Here is an 18,735-nt window from a genome sequence, read left to right on the forward strand (position 1 = left end):
TTGCAGAGGTTTAGAACATTTTCTTTTTTTTAGAACATCTTCTGATGAAGCCTTCAGTCTGTTCTGGTTCTGTCTCCACCTGCTCCAGTCTGTCTCTGGAGCTTCTCCAGGGGGAGGAGCCTCATCATGTGCCCCCGCCCCCTCGCCTCCTCTCCGGCTCCTGATTGGCCCCGCCCTCCCGGTCCGGACCCCCCGGATATAAAAACTTTTGGGTGTTCGGGGCTCCGGGTGTCAGAATGGAAACGCAGCTCGGTGCGCTCAGTCCTCCTCCTCTTCATCCTCCTCATCCTCTGACCGGACCGGTGCTCCTCTCCGGTTCTCGGTTCCGCTGCTCGGCCTGAACATGAGGACGTGTCTGGACTACGGGACGAACCGGGCCGGTGAAGCTGTGAAGAGGCTCCAGACCCCCTGAGAACCGGAATACAGACCGGACCCTGACCCCGCTGCTGTTTCTAAACTTCTCGGACCGGAACCGGCGGACGGAGATGTAGATCCGCCGCCGGACTGTGCGTCAGAGCGGAGCCGTTACGCACGGAGCGGTTCTGGCTCCGGATCCCGTTTCTCTCCTGTGCTTTTTCTTATAAAACTGAACTCGGTTCTTCCCGGTGACTCACGATGAGCCGCCGCCTCCTCGCGCTGCTCCTGGCCGCCTGCCTCCTCCTGTCCGCGCGCTGCTCCGCCGCTCCCGGAGCCGACGCGTCCCGGGACACCTGCGCGTCCTGCGGCGGGGCGCAGAGGGACCCGGAGGACCCGGAGTCCCGGCTGAGCGGAGACTTCCTGGAGGCGGTGAAGAGGCACATCCTGAGCCGGCTGCAGATGCGGCAGAGACCGAACATCACGCAGCCGCTGCCCAGAGCCGCCATGGTGACCGCGCTGAGGAAGCTGCACGCCGGGAGGCTGCTGGAGGACGGACGGCTGGAGATCCCGGAGCTGGACGGACACCCGACCGGAAGCCAGGTCCTGGAGGAGAACTCCGAGATCATCAGCTTCGCAGAGAAAGGTGGGTGGAAGACCTGGTTCTGGTTCTGGTTCTGGTTCCGGTTCTGGTTCTGTTTAGTGAAGTTCAGGTCAAACCTCCTGCTTTCATTAAATCACATTTTATTCACTTTGTTTTAAATTAAAATCCACAAAAACGTATCCAAAAAATGAAGAAAGTTTGTATGTTTCTGCAAAAATACTTGAAAATACCAAACACAGAAGTTGGATTTAGAGAAAATAAGTGAATAAAAATCCGTTTTCTTTTCCAGAAAAACAAGAAATTTGACCCTAAAGCAAGAAAACCAGCATCAAACTGTGAAACTGACAGAAACAAGGCACCAGTTTAACAGGAAAAGGTTAAATTTGACTTTTTTCACATTAAAAAAAAAACTAAAACTTTAAATTACTCCAATAAAAGTAAGAAAACATTTTGCAGTTTGAATGTTTTTGCAAAAAAAAAAAAAAGTGAATAAAAATAAGTTTTGTTTTCTAAAAAACAAGAAATAATCCCCAACAATCTGCAAAACTGGCAGAAACATGGCACCAGTTTATCAGAGGAAAGGTTAAATTTGACTTTTTCACCTTTTTAAATTCAAAACCAAACAAAACAACAACTCATTCTGACAAACATCAAACTCTTTACAGTTTGCTTTTTTTTTTTGCATAACGGATCTAAAATCGCTGCAGATTCGGACTTTTCATCCAAAAAACATCAAAAAAAGAAGAAATGATCCTCAATAATCTGTAAAAGTGGCAGAAAAAACTGTTTTTTAAGATTAAAACTCACAAAAGTTGGACTAAACAGAGAAAACATTTAGATTTTCACTGAAGAAACTGGAAAATACCTGCAGAAAATCAGCGAAAAGGTGAAAAACAAGAAGAAAAATCACAGGTTGAGGAAGAAAAACAACAAATTTCAGCCTAAAAGAAGAAAAAAAAACCTTGAAAAATGTGTAAATGTGGGTGAATGTGTGAGCAGAAAGCTTCAGATCCTTCATTCCTCAGCAGGAAGTTTCCTCTGAACTCAGGAAAACTTCCATTTTCTGGTTAAATCCGTTTTTTTTCTGCTCCTCGTCTCTCAGTCCAACAGATGTTTCCCACATGTTGGACAGATGTTCAGCTTCACCTAAAACCCTCAGATTCCTCCACATTTAAAGAAACGTCTCCAGAAACGAGTCAAACCGGCCAGTTTACATCGTTTCCACCCGGAGAGTTTCAGGCTTTGACTGCAAATTCAGGGATTTAGTGGAAATCAGCAGAAAACCGTCGAAGCTTCAGGGTCAGATCTGAGTTTTTTATTGCAGCAGTTTAGTCACTTTTCAGTCATTTAGGACAATTTTTAGTCAGTTTGGGTTTTTTTTTTTAGTAATTTTGGATAATTTTTCAATAACTTTGATTTTTTTTTCATTTTGGATTTTTTTCATTTTATAATTTTTTTAGTAACTGGACAATTTTTAAATAATTTTGAAAAAACTTTGTGATTTGGGAAATGTTTTGTTCACTTCGGAAAATATTTCAGTAATTTAGGAAAAATCTTTAGCAATGTTGGAAAATTTTTATTCATTTTGGGAATATTTTTGTCATTTTGGGATTTGGGAAACTGATGGAAATATTCTGCTGCTTTCTGATGTTTTACACACAAAATGAGCGATTCTGGTAATTTTTAAATCATTTTCTTCAAGTTTTAAGTCATTTTTTACAAGTCTTATGGCATCTAGGGCAAATTTTGAGTCATTTGTAATCAGTTGTTTTTTGATGCGTTTGGAATCGTTCTGGATGTTTGTTTGGAGTCATTCAGGGAAAATGTTTGAATCATTTTCTGACTATTTTGAGGAACGTTGTTCTAATTTCATTACAATTTTTACATACAAACAACAGTGCAAGAACAAAAACAAATATAAAGTGCAAAAAAGAAAACAAAAAACAAACAAAAACACAAAAATATGTAATGAAAAAATGTAAATACCAGATGCAACAATGGAGTTTTAAAAATAAACATGCACATTTTTTGAAAGTGTGACATAAAAATAATCAGTGTACAATTTTTTTAGAAAGAAATGTACAGAAAGAAAAAGAAAAAATGTGGGAAAAGGTAAAAAAAAATAAGAAAAATGTCTACAATTTTTTTAAAAAACTGTGTGAAAAGTATTCAGTGTGCAAAAAATGTCCAAAAAATATTTCAAATTTAAAAATATTCAGTTTACAAAAGTAAAAAAAAAAGTACACTGTTTTGAAAAATCAAAAAAATATGTTAAATTTAAAAATGACATTATATAAAAATATACATTGAGTAAAAATGTTAAAAAAAATGTGGAAGGTAAAACACTACTGAGCAAAAATATTTTTGAGAAAAAACAATCTCATGCAAAAAAGCAATGTTTAAAAAATATTCAATGTAAAAAAAGTAAAAATAACTTCACAAATAATAAAAAATCTAAAAAAATAGTGTGTGCAGAAAATTGTAAATGTAAGCAATCTGAAAATATTTCAAATGTAAAATTTTAAATTTACAAAAGAAATAACTTTGTAAAAATGTACAGTGAGAAAAAATGTTTTAGAAAAATAATGTAGCAAAACTAAGTGTTTCTACATCTAAAAATCTCAGTAACTAAATTCAAAAGTCTATAAACAAACATTTATAGAAAAAAACACAGAAGCAATTTGCTTGTTTTGTTTCCTGCTGTTTCCCTTTCACAATAAAAGCTCTTTAGTGAGTCTGGTAGTTAAACGCTGCATTCACTGTCGACTGGTTCGTTCTGGCGTCGACTCGTCTCCCACTGAGACGCTTTTCTGTCCAACATGTTGGACGTCGTGTCCAAGTTTCACCTCCGAGCTGCAGCGGGGCCAGCTGGAAGCAAAACAACAACAACACAGAAAAACCAAAACAACAAACAAAATAGCAAAACAACAACACAAATAAAACAACAATAACACAAACAAGAACAACAACAACACTAAGAAAACAGCACAAGCAAAACAACAACAACATGAAGAAAACAACAAACAAAACAACACAAACAAAAACACAGATAAAACAACACAAACAACAACAACACAAGCAAAACAACACAAACAAAAACAAATCAAACAAAACAATAACAAACAAAATAGCAAAACAACAACACAAACAAAACAACTTGAAGAAAACAACAATAACACAAACAAGAACAAGAACACTAACAAAACAATCACAACAGCAACACAAACAAAACAACAACAGCACAAATAAAACAACAATAACACAAACAACAAAAATCTAAACAAAACTGCAAAACAACAACATAAACACAAACAAAGCAAACAAAACAACAATATGGCAAAACAGTACAACACAACAACAACAAAACAACAACAAATCAAACAACACAAAAAAATCAAACACAACAGCAACACAAACTTCTGAATTGCCGTCTTCATGTGTGTCTTTGTGTTACTGTGTGTCTTTACCAAAACAGACACACACTTTAGTCAGACTTCATGTTTGTTACTAAACAGTTTTATTTCTTCATTATTTGGCCTAAAAAACCCAAAAACCTTTTATTGCTATAATCGCAGAATTTCCAGGAAGCAGAACCTTCAGAAACAGGAAGTAGCTTCAGTTCACGTCACGTTTTCAACTTCCTGTTGTCTGAACTGAAGATTCCCACGAAGTACGACAGCAGACCAAAGCTCCTGTGTTGGTGTTATGGTTGTTTCACATCATTTCATGGTCTTTTCTGTCTTTTTTGGTTGTTTTGTGTCTTCTTTTGGTCTTTTTCTGACCATCTTTCGTCTCTCCACTCTTTCATTCATTTCTTGGTCTTTTTGTGGCTCCTTCTCTTTGTTTTGCATCTTTTGTTGGTTGTTTTGTGTCATTTTGTGTTCATGCTGTGTCTCTTCCTGTTCAGTTAGTGTTTGTTTTGCATCTTTTTCTGATTGTGTCTCCTTCTGTACATTTAGCATGTTTTTGTGGTTGTTTCATGGTCTTTTTGTGTATTTTCTTGGTTGTTTTCCATCTTATTGTCTGTCTCTTCTACCTCTTCTTTCTTTCAATCAATCAAACTTTATTTGTGTAGCACTTTTCTACAATAACATTGCACCACAAAGTGCTTTGCATTCGTTTCATGCGCTTTTTGTGTGTTTTTCTCTTTAACTTACATCTTTTGATGGTTGTTTTGTGTTGATGTGTCTCTTTCAGTTAGTTGTGTGTGTTTTTTGGGGGGGGTGCATCTTTTTGTGACTTTTATGTCACTTTTGGACATTTTGCACCTTTTTGTGTCTCTTTCTCTTTGTTTTTCATGTTTTGTTGGTTGTTTTGTGTCATTTCGTGTTCATGTTGCATCTTTTCTGTTCAGTCAGTGTTTTTTTTTATCCTCTTTTAGTTTGTTTTGTGGAAGTTTTGGTTGTTTTGTGTCTTTTTTCTGACTATCTTGTCTCTGAGATCGTCTGATTTCATTCTTGTATCCATTTATTGTCTTTTTTTGCGTGGTAGAAAACTTTTCTTGGTTAAATTACCAGACTTTATTGTTGATAAAGACTGATTTTGGTTGACTTTAGTTTTTGTGTTTGTGTCCAGCGTTGTGTCTTTATGTTTCGGTAACTCTACTGTCTTTGTTCTCCTCAGACGACTTGGTGACGTCTAAATCCAGCCTGTTCTTCCTGATCTCCAGCGAGGGGAACCAGAACCTGGAGGTGGTCCAGGCCACCCTCTGGCTCTACTTCAGGCTGCTGCCCTCGGAGCTCCGCGGCCGGCGGAAGGTGACGGTGAAGGTGTACTACCAGGAGCCGGGTCTGGGCAGCCGCTGGAACCTGGTGGAGCGTCGGGTGGAGCTGAAGCGTAGCGGCTGGCACACCTTCGGCCTGACCGACGCCGTCCGGCTGGTGTTCCAGAAGGGCGACCGGCGCCAGAACCTGGACGTCCGCTGCGAGGGCTGCGAGGCGGAGGGCGTCCTGCCGGTCCTGCTGGGCCTCGGAGACGAGTCCCACCGGCCCTTCCTGGTGGTGCAGGCGAGGCAGGCCGACGCCAAACACCGCATCCGGAAGCGAGGGCTGGAGTGCGACGGCAGCAGCAGCCTGTGCTGCCGCCAGCAGTTCTACATAGACTTCCGCCTCATCGGCTGGAACGACTGGATCATCGCCCCGTCGGGGTACTTCGGGAACTACTGCGAGGGCAGCTGCCCCGCCTACATGGCGGGCGTCCCCGGCTCGGCCTCGTCCTTCCACACGGCGGTGGTGAACCAGTACCGCATGCGGGGGATGAGCCCCGGATCCATGAACTCCTGCTGCATCCCCACCAAGCTCAGCACCATGTCCATGCTCTACTTCGACGACGAGTACAACATCGTGAAGCGCGACGTTCCCAACATGATCGTGGACGAGTGCGGCTGCGCCTGAATTTTATTTAAAGAACCCCACGGATTCCCGACATTATAGAATATTTATGGAAGACGCATCTACTCCCCTCATGTACGCCTGCACTCAGACCTGTACATATATTTATGTCTCTTCATATAGTTCCTTCTATCTCCTGCGAACAGAGCTTCTACTCTGGAGAACAAACCCAAAGTTCTTCACAAAGATCTTGAGGTTTACTAAAATGTTTTCTGGATCTAAACTCTTCAAACCCGACCTGAAAAGCGGAGGTCTGGGTGGGTCCAGACGCCTCTGGAGAGGACAGTGGGTAAAAACGCTTTGAAACGAACCGCCAACGTACAGCACTTGTGGCTTCTGGCTCCGTCTAACAGGACCTTTGGTTCCACGATAGAACCGGCAAACATTCAGACGCAGAAACAGATTCTCAGTTTCTTTCCATCATCTTCACTGCAGCGGCTCAAACTTTTTGCTAAATCTAGTTTCTTTTCTAAATTTCCAAATCTGGAACCTAAAGGGTCCTGATCCGGCATCAACTCAGATAATATCCTCAGATTCTTGATTCTAAGACAGAAATCTAAACTTAGAGATTCTTTATGTTGAAAAAAATGAATTTTCATTGGAATTAATGTGCTTCATAAAATAATAAATTGTATAAACGAGGAGGCAAATTGTTCACGAGAAAAAAGCCTAAAGTTTGAAAACAATCTCCTAAAAATTAGAAATAAACTTCAATTAAAGCTTCAAACATGTAGAATGGGAATAAAGTCTTTCTTGTTTTTTAAACCAAAAATGGAAAATCAGGTGTCAAAGTAAAAAAAAACATCCTTTTATTGTGTAATTTCCAAACAGAAAATAATGTTTTCCCATTAAATACCAAAAAATGAGTGGTTTTCTGTAATCACAAATGTAATTTTCCATTCAGATTTTTCATTTAGAGTCAATGACAAAATGAACTTAAATTTTTCATTTCTCCATTTTTAACAACCAGTGAAAACTTATTTTTCCATGTTAAACCAGCAAAAACAACTAAAGAGGGGAAAAAAATCAACAGAAAATGACCCAATTATAATTTTTCAGTTTTAAACCAAAAAGAAGAAGAAAAAAAGGGAGAAAACTGTCAAGATTTAGTTTTTGGTTTAAAATTAAACACGTGATTTCTGTTTTCAAACAAAAACTGAGTTAAAAAAAAAAACTAAAATTAACATTTTTTTTAAATTGGCTTCTTATTTTTAGATTCTGACTTTTTATTTTTATTTGTTACTTTTTGGTTTTAAACAAACTTCATAATTTTACGTATTTTCTGTTTTTAATCACATAAATTTTATTTGGGTTGACTTTTGGGGAGATCTTCCAGTCTTTGTATGCAAACAAAGAATCGGCACATGAAGATGGTGGAAAGAACCGGGAACAGAATCCTAAACATCTGTTTGTCATGTCTGGACATTTGCTTTGCTTCAGCTTCTCCTCAAAGGGGAAGATTTGGTTCTGAAAACATATTTAATGCGTCTCTAACTTAAGAGTGAAACTTTGACAGTAGCACTTGCAGATTGAAAATGCCTTTAATGAGCCCAGAGTGGCACCACTGCCCACAGTCCTGACAAACTAATAAGTGCCGCATGAGCTATGCAATGTATAGAATTCACCCGTTTATCAGACAGAACTGAGGCTCTAGTGACAAACGATCATTTATACTTGAACAATGGAAGCACGGCGAGTGACGACGGGTCGAGCTTCAGGCAGGAGGATCCGAAAAAACATCAGTATGTGTCTTTAAAAGCCAAAAAATAGAATTAAAATGTAAAAACAACTGCAGGACGTTTGACAGCATCTAAAAATCCTCCCTCGGTTTGGTCGCTACTGACTTTCCCATCATTTAAAACGTATTTAACCTTAAAAACTGACTGTTTAACAGGTCTAGATTCATTATTTAAAGCTACTTACGAATAAATAAGAATAAAGTTTATATTTAAACCAGTTTTTCCATCAAATAAACCAACTGATCTTCTCATATGTTATGATTTTTTTGTACAAAAACATGTTTTCTGGATAATTTTGACAGCATGACTAAATTGTTGTTTTAAGAGATGAGAAGTCAGGAAAGTTGTAAAAAATTTCGAGTATTCTTAATTTAAAGAAATAAAAGTGTCAGTTGTAATGTCATGACGTTTGACAAATCTGTGACAGCATCTAAAAATCCTCCCTCAGTTTGGTCGCTATTGACTTTCCCATCATTTAAAACGTATTTAACCTTAAAAACGGGCTCTCTAACAGTTATAGAGTGTTTCTTTAGAGCTATTTATGTGTCAGTTAGAGCAAAACTGATATTGAAAGCGTTTTTCCAACCAACTCATATTTTCATTTCTTATGATTTTTCTTTGTAAAAACACGTATTCTTGGCCATTTTCCTTTGCATAAATGCCATAAATCTTAGTTTAAGGACTGAAAAGCAAAGAGAATCAAAAGTTTCAGTTTCAATGTCACAGAAGACGACCAAGTTATTACGTCGGCCCCCGGAGACGCTTTTTTTTCCCTCAGATTTTCTCCTCTTTTATCCTAGAAAAAGTTTTCCTGCGGTGGCTGAAATGTGAAAAGAGGCTAACTGGGGCTAACTTTGACCCAAATGCGACGCCTGAATAGTGATTTTTAAATGAATCCGTCCCAGCGGAGTTCCCGCCGCGGCCCGCTAACACACTTTGAGACACACTTTCGGGCCTCGGTATTTTCAGAATAAGAGCTTCCCGTCGCTCCGAGGGTTCCGCCTGCCCGTCGCTCGACCCCGACCTCGCCCAGACCTGGTCAGAATATTTGCACTGAGGACTAGAAATGGGAAAATGAACAGAAACTGCCATCGAAATGAGATAAAAAGTTATTTTTGTAGAATTAAATTGAGCTCAGACGTGTGAACGATGGAACCAAAGAGGCCACGAGGTTTAAGAGGCCTAAACACTGTATCAGGGTCCACAATCAGCTTCATCTCTTTTCTATTTTATACCTAGACGTGGAAGATTTCATATTTTTTCATCAGATGACTTAAATATTCCTAGAGTTCCTCCTTGTTTTATTTGTTAGCTTTATGTAGCGACGCCATGCGACCCCCTGTACAGTCCATGTAACAAACCAATCTATGCTTTTTCAACTGTTTTGTTCTTTGTAATTGATGGAAAATAAATTTCTTATTACGGATTTTATGGATTTGTTCTTGGAGTCTCTGTTGGTTTTTTTATTCTCAGCTCAGTGTGTTTCCTGAGAGTTTATCTGGTTTCTGTTCTCTTCACTGCTGGATCGTTTTGAACTTTTGTGTCCTAATTGTCCAGTTTTGTATCTTTGTGTCTCATTTATGCCGCTTTGTGTCTCATTTATGCCGTTTTGTGTCTCATTTATGTCGTTTTGTGTCTCATTTATGTCGCTTTGTGTCTCATTTATGTCGTTTTGTGTCTCATTTATGCCGCTTTGTGTCTCATTTATGTCGTTTTGTGTCTCATTTATGCCGCTTTGTGTCTCATTTATGCCGTTTTGTGTCTCATTTATGCTGTTTTGTGTCTCATTTATGTCGCTTTGTGTCTCATTTATGCCGTTTTGTGTCTCATTTATGTCGCTTTGTGTCTCATTGATGTCGCTTTGTGTCTCATTTATGCCGTTTTGTGTCTCATTTATGTCGTTTTGTGTCTCATTTATGCCGTTTTGTGTCTCATTTATGTCGCTTTGTGTCTCATTTATGTCGCTTTGTGTCTCATTTATGTCGTTTTGTCTCATTTATGTCGCTTTGTGTCTCATTGATGTCGCTTTGTGTCTCATTTATGCCGTTTTGTGTCTCATTTATGTCGTTTTGTGTCTCATTTATGCCGTTTTGTGTCTCATTTATGTCGTTTTGTGTCTCATTTATGCCGTTTTGTGTCTCATTTATGTCGCTTTGTGTCTCATTTATGTCGCTTTGTGTCTAATTTATGTCGTTTTGTCTCATTTATGTCGTTTTGTGTCTCATTTATGTCGTTTTGTGTCTCATTTATGTCGCTTTGTGTCTCATTTATGTCATTTTGTGTCTAATTTATGCGGCTTTGTGTCTCATTGATGTCGCTTTGTATCTCATTTATGTTGTTTTGTCTCATTTATGTTGTTTTTTGTCTCATTTATGTCGTTTTGTGTCTCATTTATGTCGCTTTGTGTCTCATTTATGTCGTATTTTGTCTCATTTATGTTGCTTTGTGTCTCATTTATGTCGTTTTTTTGCCTAGTTTTTCGAATTTTTCTAGTTTTGTATCTCGTTTGTTAATTTGTGTCTGTTTTGTCATTTTGCATCTCATTTATGGCATTTTTGGTCTAATTTTTCTAATGTTGTATCTCGTTTGTGTTATTTTGTGTCTTTTTGTGTTTCATTTATGTTGTTTTGTTTCATTTATGCCGTTTTCTGTCATGTTTTTCTAGTTTTGTATCTCATTTGTGTTATTTTTTGTCTCTTTTTTGTGGTTTTGTGTCTCATTCATAGCGTTTTGTGTCCTGTCTTTCTGTTTCTTGCCTCATTTTGCTTTGTTCCTCATTTTGGTTGTTTTGGCTCAATTTTTTTTTTTACGTTTTGTGCCTCATTTTTCTTTAGTCTCATTTTTTATTGTCACATTTTTGTCAATGTATGTCTTGCTTGCGTTTTTCTCGTTTCGTGTCTTCTTTGAGCTGCTTTTTGTCATTTTTTCCTCGTTTTTGTATCGTGTTTTGCCATTTTGTCTCAGTTTGTTTCACCGTTTTGCGTGCTGCTTGTGTAGTTTTGCTTCTCATTTTTATAGTTTTCTATTTGTCTTGTTCACGGTCTTGTCTTAGTTGTACTGTGTTTCAGTTTCTGACCTTTTGTGTTCCGTTTTAGTGGTTTTTCATCTCTTCTGTGTCATTTTGCGAGCCCTTTGTGGTGTTTTGTCTTAAGTTTTCTTCATATCTCTTTTTTCGTGGTTCAGTTGGAAGGAAAGATGTTTAACTCTGCTGAGTGTATCCTCCGAAAGTCTGGAAATTCTCTGAATTTTTGTCACATGATTCTTGGTCACAGATGATTCATTCATAGATTCACATTTGTGTCAGGAATTGCAGAATTTTTAGTATTTTACAAAATGTAGTTATTATAAACGGGTGATTTTTGGAAAATTTTGAAATGAAGAAAACAGAATAAAGTGATGTGGTTCATCTTCCTGAACACGTCCCATGAGATGTGTGATCTCTGTTTCCAGCAGAGATACCGATCAGCAGACATAAATGAACAGCAGACGGGTTTTCCAGCCGCCGGCACAATGTTTCAATAGTCGATCAGCAGACGGGATTTAGGCTGACTTTGGACTGGTTTTCATTCAACTTTTAGTCTGGTTTTAGACTGGTTTATAAGCTGCTTTAGTCTGGTTTTAGACTGGTTTTAGACTGGTTTCTAAGCTGTTTTAGTCTGGTTTTAGACTGGTTTTAGACTGGTTTCTAAGCTGTTTTAGTCTGGTTTTAGACTGGTTTTAGACTGGTTTCTAAGCTGTTTTAGACTGGTTTTAGACTGGTTTTAGACTGGTTTCCAAGCTGCTTTCAGGTCAGTTTTAGTCTGGTTTTAGACTGGTTTCTAAGCTGTTTTAGTCTGGTTTTAGACTGGTTTTAGACTGGTTTTAGACTGGTTTCCAAGCTGCTTTCAGGTCAGTTTTAGTCTGGTTTTAGACTGGTTTCTAAGCTGTTTTAGTCTGGTTTTAGACTGGTTTTAGACTGGTTTTAGACTGGTTTCCAAGCTGCTTTCAGGTCAGTTTTAGTCTGGTTTTAGACTGGTTTCTAAGCTGTTTTAGTCTGGTTTTAGACTGGTTTTAGACTGGTTTTAGACTGGTTTCCAAGCTGCTTTCAGGTCAGTTTTAGTCTGGTTTTAGACTGGTTTCTAAGCTGTTTTAGTCTGGTTTTAGACTGGTTTTAGACTGGTTTTAGACTGGTTTCCAAGCTGCTTTCAGGTCAGTTTTAGTCTGGTTTTAGACTGGTTTCTAAGCTGTTTTAGTCTGGTTTTAGACTGTTTTTAGTCTGGTTTTAGACTCATTTCTAAGCTGCTTTAGTCTGGTTTTAGACTGGTTTTAGACTGGTTTCTAAGCTGTTTTAGTCTGGTTTTAGACTGGTTTTAGACTGGTTTCTAAGCTGTTTTAGACTGGTTTTAGACTGGTTTTAGACTGGTTTTAGACTGGTTTCCAAGCTGCTTTCAGGTCAGTTTTAGTCTGGTTTTAGACTGGTTTCTAAGCTGTTTTAGTCTGGTTTTAGACTGGTTTTAGACTGGTTTTAGACTCATTTCTAAGCTGCTTTAGTCTGGTTTTAGACTGGTTTTAGACTGGTTTCTAAGCTGTTTTAGTCTGGTTTTAGACTGGTTTTAGACTCATTTCTAAGCTGCTTTAGTCTGGTTTTAGACTGGTTTTAGACTGGTTTCTAAGCTGTTTTAGTCTGGTTTTAGACTGGTTTTAGACTGGTTTCTAAGCTGTTTTAGACTGGTTTTAGACTGGTTTTAGACTGGTTTTAGACTGGTTTCCAAGCTGCTTTCAGGTCAGTTTTAGTCTGGTTTTAGACTGGTTTCTAAGCTGTTTTAGTCTGGTTTTAGACTGGTTTTAGACTCATTTCTAAGCTGCTTTAGTCTGGTTTTAGACTGGTTTTAGACTGGTTTCTAAGCTGTTTTCAGGTCAGTTTTAGACTGGTTTGTTGTCAGTTTTGGACTGATGTTTAGACTGGTTTTTAGACTGGTTTTAGGCTTATGTTGTTCTGGTTTTTAGGCTTGTTTAAGGCTAGTTTTGGACTGATTAAAGACTCTGGACTGGTTTGAAACATGATATTATATTTGATTTTTAGACTGGCTTTAGGCTTATGTTCGACTGGTGTTAAACATGGTTTTGGACTGGTTTTATTGTAGTATTATTGTGGTTTTAGATTGGTTTTAAATATAAGTTTTAGACCGGTTTTATTCAGGTTTTAGACTGGTTTTATTGTAGCTTTATTGTGGTTTTAGATTTGTTTTAAATACAGGTTTTAGACCGGTTTTATTCTGGTTTTTAGACTGGTTTTAGACAGTTTTTACACTGGTTTTATTGTGGTTTTAGGTGGTTTTAGACTGATTTAAACTGGTTTTATTGTGGTTTTAGGTTGTTTTAGACTGATTCAAACTGGTTTTATTGTGGTTTTCTCATGTTTTTAGACTGGTGTTATTGTAGTTTTAGGTTGTTTTAGACTGATTTAAACTGGTTTTATTGTGGTTTTCTCATGTTTTTAGTGTTTTTATTTTTTAATGTTTTTATTTGTGGTTTTAAGCTGGTTTAAACTGGTTTTATTGTGGTTTTAGGCTGGTTTAAACTGGTTTTATTGTGGTTTTAGGCTGGTTTAAACTAGTTTTATTGTGGTTTTAAGCTGGTTTCTTGGACTCTGTTTCTCCGGCTGTTTTTTCAGCACCCTTCAGACCGATAAACCTGAAGTCTGAGCTGTTCCGTCTTGTCACTCTCGTTGGCTGATCGCTGGAATGTTAACGATGCCGTCGCATGCCAGAGGCTCACCTGAGGCCGACGTGAAGCCGGGAGCTGCAGTCGTCGTGTGTTTTGACAGCATGTCGTGATCTGACAGCTACAGCGGGAGGAGATGTTCTCCTGAAGATGATTTATAGTGGCAGATCTCATTGGTTTGAGGGCCGGAGAGAGATCATCGCAGGAGACAGTGATTCCCTGAAATCATCTGATCAGGCAGCAGAAAGAAAGTTAAAAACTCTAAAGACAAAAGTCATCTGGATTAGAACCAGTTTAAAACCATCCTAAAAATCAGTGGGAAAACAAACCCTAAAACCAGTCCAGAACCAGTGTAAAAAATCTAAAATCCCTAAAACCACTATAAAACTAGTCTAAAACCAGTCTAATAAACCAGCCTAATACCTGACTAAAACCAGCCTAAAATCAGTCTAAGACCAGTCTAGCAAACCGGTTTAAAACCAGTCTAAAATTAGTCTAAGACCACTGTAAAACCAGTCTAAAATTAGTCTAAGACCAGTGTAAAACCAGTCTAAAACTAGTCTAGGACCAGTGTAAAACCAGTCTAAAACCAGTTTACAACCACTCCAAACGTCCACCAGATATCCCAGCAGCAGGACTTGTGGTCTTGGTCTGGTTCTTAGACCTGTTCTAGACTGGTGTTGGTCTGGTTCTTAGACCTGTTCTAGACTGATCTTGGTCTGGTTCTTAGACCTGTTCTAGACTGGTCTTGGACTGGTTCTTAGACCTGTTCTAGACTGATCTTGGTCTGGTTCTTAGACCTGTTCTAGACTGGTCTTGGTCTGGTTCTTAGACCTGTTCTAGACTGGTCTTGGACTGGTTCTTAGACCTGTTCTAGACTGGTCTTGGTCTGGTTCTTAGACCTGTTCTAGACTGGTCTTGGACTGGTTCTTAGACCTGCTCTAAACCAGTTTCAGGCTGATCTTAAATTGCCTAAAGACCAGAGTGAAACCAGTCCAAACTGGTTTAAATCCAGCCTAAAAATCAAGTCCAAGAACTTAATTTGTACTGGTTTTATACTGGTTTATAGCCTGGTTGTTGACTGGTTTTATACTGGTTTATAGCCTGTTTATTGACTGGTTTTATACTGGTTTATAGCCTGGTTGTTGACTGGTTTTATACTGGTTTATAGCCTGTTTATTGACTGGTTTTATACTGGTTTATAGCCTGGTTGTTGACTGGTTTTATACTGGTTTATAGCCTGGTTGTTGACTGGTTTTATACTGGTTTATAGCCTGTTTATTGACTGGTTTTATACTGGTTTATAGCCTTGATTGTTTTTTTTTCCTGTTTTTGTTTTTTTTAAACTTTTTTTTACAGTGTTTTTGTTATTGTACTGGTTACATCCTGTTTTTATTGTTGTTTTCCTGGTTTTATTGTGTGCTTTTTAACCATTATTTTCCTGGTTTTATTGTGTGTTTTTATCTGTTATTTTCCTGGTTTTATTGTGTCTTTTCCAGTTGTTTTTCCTGGTTTTGTCGTGGATATTTTCCTGTTGTTCTTGTGGTTTCTGCAGACCTTTAGCAGCTGCAGAGGTTCTGTCGTGGAGGGCGTCACCGCTGAGGAGGAGAATGACTGGAATGTTCCACTTATCAAACTATGTACTGAACATCTCCGGGTTTGGTTTGGTTTGGCCCGAAGCGTTGTCCTGCAGCTTCGTCTTATCACCTCAGATTGAAGCGTTTAGGATGATTGATGGCTCAGAAACACTTTTACGTTCTGCTCCTCAAATTGTTTTTAAAGCGTTTTTAAATTGGCCTCCTGCGGTACGGAGGCCCAGAGTGGCCACAAAAATAAAAGAAAATACGCTCAAGGAAAACTCACATTTAGAGCTCTGCTAACTTTGTATTCCTCATTCAGAAATCCAAATAAAAGTCAAATTCTATAATCCTGAGTTAATATCACAAAAAAATCCTGTCATTTTGACCGTTTTTGAAATTAAGTTTAGACATTTTTTTCCATCATCTGTGGCAATTTTTGAAAATTGTTGAGATCTGTAGGGTGTTTTTGTTCATTTAAGCAACTTTTTGTCATGTTTTTTTTTAAAGCTTGAAGAATTTTTGCTCTTTGTGATCATTTTTGTATCATTTAGAGGGATTTTCAATAATTTGTATGTAATTTTCCACAAGTTATTTTTTTGTTTTCAAAATAAATGTTGTATATTTTGGGTGTTTTTGGACAACAACTTACTAATTTTGGATTTTTTTTTAGTTATCGTCAGACATTTTTGGTAACTTTGATCACACTGAGTCATTTTGGGGAACTTTATTTTTAAATGTTTTTGAGTTATTTTGAAACCTTTTTCAAGAAATTTTGTAGATTTTTTGTATTTGAGAAAATATTAAATATTTTAGGACATTTCTGGTCACTTTGAACATATTTTGGACAAATTATTTGTAATTTACAGCAAGATTGGAGTACATTTTTAGACAAAGTCAGTCATTTGGGGAAAATGTTGAGTTATTTTGAACAGATTTGAGTAATTTAGGACAAAAAGGTTGTAATTTTGCACAAATTTGTGATTTGGAGACATTTGTTAGACTTTTTGTCATTTTTAAAAGGTTTTTGGTCATTTTAAACAGCATTTGTGTTTTTTTTAAATAAAATTTGAATATTTTTTGCCCCTTGTGGTCACTTTGAACACATTTTGAGTTATTTTAGACAACTTGTTTTTGAGTTATTTTGGAACTCTTTTAAAGAAATTTTGTAGATTTTTGGTATTTTTGGACAATGCTGGGACATTTTTTTAAATTTATTCTGGGACATTTTTCATCACTTTGAACAATATGATGGTAAACTGTACAGGTTTTGAGGTATGTTGGACTAGTTTGTTGTAATTTTGGCATATGTAGACCAAATTTAGGTTATTTTGAGAATATTTTGGGTCATGTTGGACTCATTCTGAGTCATTTTGGACAATTCTGGAGTTGTTAATGACATTTTTTGTATTTTTGAACAAAATTTAGGCAAATTTTGATCCATTTTAACAAAGGTTTGTGTCATTTTGGACCTTTCTTGAGTCATTGTGGACAAAATTTTCATCATTCTGGACACCTGTTGAGTCACTTCTGTCAACTTTTTTTCCTTTTGGACCAAGTTTGAGTAATTTTAGAATATTTGTGTGTCATTTACTACAGTTTTGGAGAAAGTTTAAGTACTTCTGGACGTATTTTGAATCATTTACTAATTTTTATTTTTTATTTTTGGACAAAGCTTGGGTCATTTTGGGAAAAGTACAAGTTACCTTAGGAAGATTTTGTGTATTTTTGGCCAATTTCTTTGTCATTTTGGACAATTTTTCAGTCATTTAGTACATTTTATGCATTTTGGACAAGTTTTGATTTAATTTAGGACATTTTTGGTATTTCTGAACAGATTTGAGCCTATTTGAGAATTGTTTTGAGTTATATTTGGAAACTTTTGCATCATCTTGGACAATTTTTGGACCATTTTGGAGAAGTTTCTTCCCTCTGGTTTCCATCATTGTGAGTTCTCTCTCGTCTTCTTTCTGTTTCCATGGAGCTGCAGGACTTCAGAGTGAAAAATGAGGCGCTAAACTTAAAAAACTGAATGTTTCTTCACCTCTAAACGCTGAGTTTCGCCTCCTTCAGAGACTCAATCATCTCCGTTTGAAGCCTGAGGGCCACAAATCTGCAGAACTAATGAGACTGAAGATGTTTGAGCCCCAGAGAGGCGGCGTTGGGAATCCACTCCTCCCAGAGCCGCAGAGCGAAGCTTTAACCCTTCCTTCAACAAGACCGGACACGACCTCCAATCAGAGCTCTTAGATAATCCATAACGGACCCTCACATTACCAAGGAAAGCAAAGTGCCCCACTTTCCCCAACAATGAGGGAAAACCAACAGCCAGGTGAAGCCCAAGTTTCCTCCTGTCGTGACCCAGAAAACAGGATCAGCCAATGAATGATCGGCCTCGTGAATATTCATGAGGACGCACGTCATTCTCACGCTGCTGGGATATTCTAATGAGCCGCCTCGTCCTCATGAATATTCATGAGGCTCCGAACGGGTCAGAACCGACCATCTGGAGCGTTTTTAACCACCGTGGCTTCGTTAGACATCCACCTCTGACTGTCCTCTGTGCAGAAGGACCAAAACTAAGAACAACATTGGAAAACCTCACCTAAATGACTGAAAATGTGTCCAAAATCACCAAAAACTGTTTAAAACCTAAAAAGAAAAGCTCAAAGGTGTCCAAATTGATTCAAAATTTCACCAAAATGACTTATATGTCCAAAATGACTTGTAACTTTGTCTAAAATTATTCAAAACGAGTCACCAGTGACTGAAATTTGCCCAAAAGGATTCAGAATTTCCCCCCAAGTGACTCAAGATTGTCCCAAAACAAACTGAACTTTGTCCCACATCACCCAAAATATCCACACAGTGTTCAGAATGACCAACATTACTCAAACCTTGTACAAAAATGACCAAAATGTGTCCAAAATAACTCAAGAATTGTCCAAGTGAATCAAAATTTGTATAAAATAAAACTCTGCCTGGAATTAAAAACAATCGCCTAAATGACTGAAAAAACTGTCCAAATGACCTAAACTTGACCTAAATGAATAAAAACTGTAGAAAGTAACTCAGTATTTGTCCAGATCAACTCAAAACATCTCCCCAATCGGTCTAAAATTACCAAAAATGGTCAAAAAGTTTCCCTAATGCCAAAAAAAACTGTCTAAACTGATTAAAAAATTCATTAAAATGACTAAAGATGTCCCAAAATTAACTAAATTTGGTCCAAGATTATCAAAAATATAAAAAAATACTCAAAATATGTTCAAAATTACTCAATATTTGTACAAAAAAAAAACAAAAATAGGTCCAAAATGACTCAGAATTTAACCAAAATGACTCAAAACGTGCCTAAATGACGAACA

General features: G+C 37.6%; 1 protein-coding gene across 1 annotated transcript; it reads left to right on the forward strand.

Annotated features, from left to right (window-relative positions):
* The first annotated feature begins 91 nt into the window (after positions 1 to 91).
* On the forward strand, positions 92 to 9,518 carry LOC110968903 (inhibin subunit beta B). The gene is made up of 2 exons (XM_022218909.2): positions 92 to 1,000; positions 5,582 to 9,518. The coding sequence occupies exons 1-2, from the start codon at positions 616 to 618 to the stop codon at positions 6,349 to 6,351; spliced, it is 1,155 nt and encodes a 384-aa protein (XP_022074601.1). The 5' UTR covers positions 92 to 615; the 3' UTR covers positions 6,352 to 9,518.
* The last annotated feature ends 9,217 nt before the right edge of the window (positions 9,519 to 18,735 follow it).

Source organism: Acanthochromis polyacanthus, chromosome 22, assembly GCF_021347895.1.
Source record: "Acanthochromis polyacanthus isolate Apoly-LR-REF ecotype Palm Island chromosome 22, KAUST_Apoly_ChrSc, whole genome shotgun sequence".
Lineage (NCBI taxonomy): Eukaryota > Metazoa > Chordata > Actinopteri > Pomacentridae > Acanthochromis > Acanthochromis polyacanthus.

Coding starts and splice junctions, on each gene's coding strand:
- LOC110968903 (XM_022218909.2), top strand. CDS start 616: ATGAGCCGCCGCCTCCTCGCGCTGCTCCTGGCCGCCTGCCTCCTCCTG. Junction 1,001..5,581: donor CATCAGCTTCGCAGAGAAAG/GTGGGTGGAAGA, acceptor TGTTCTCCTCAG/ACGACTTGGTGACGTCTAAA.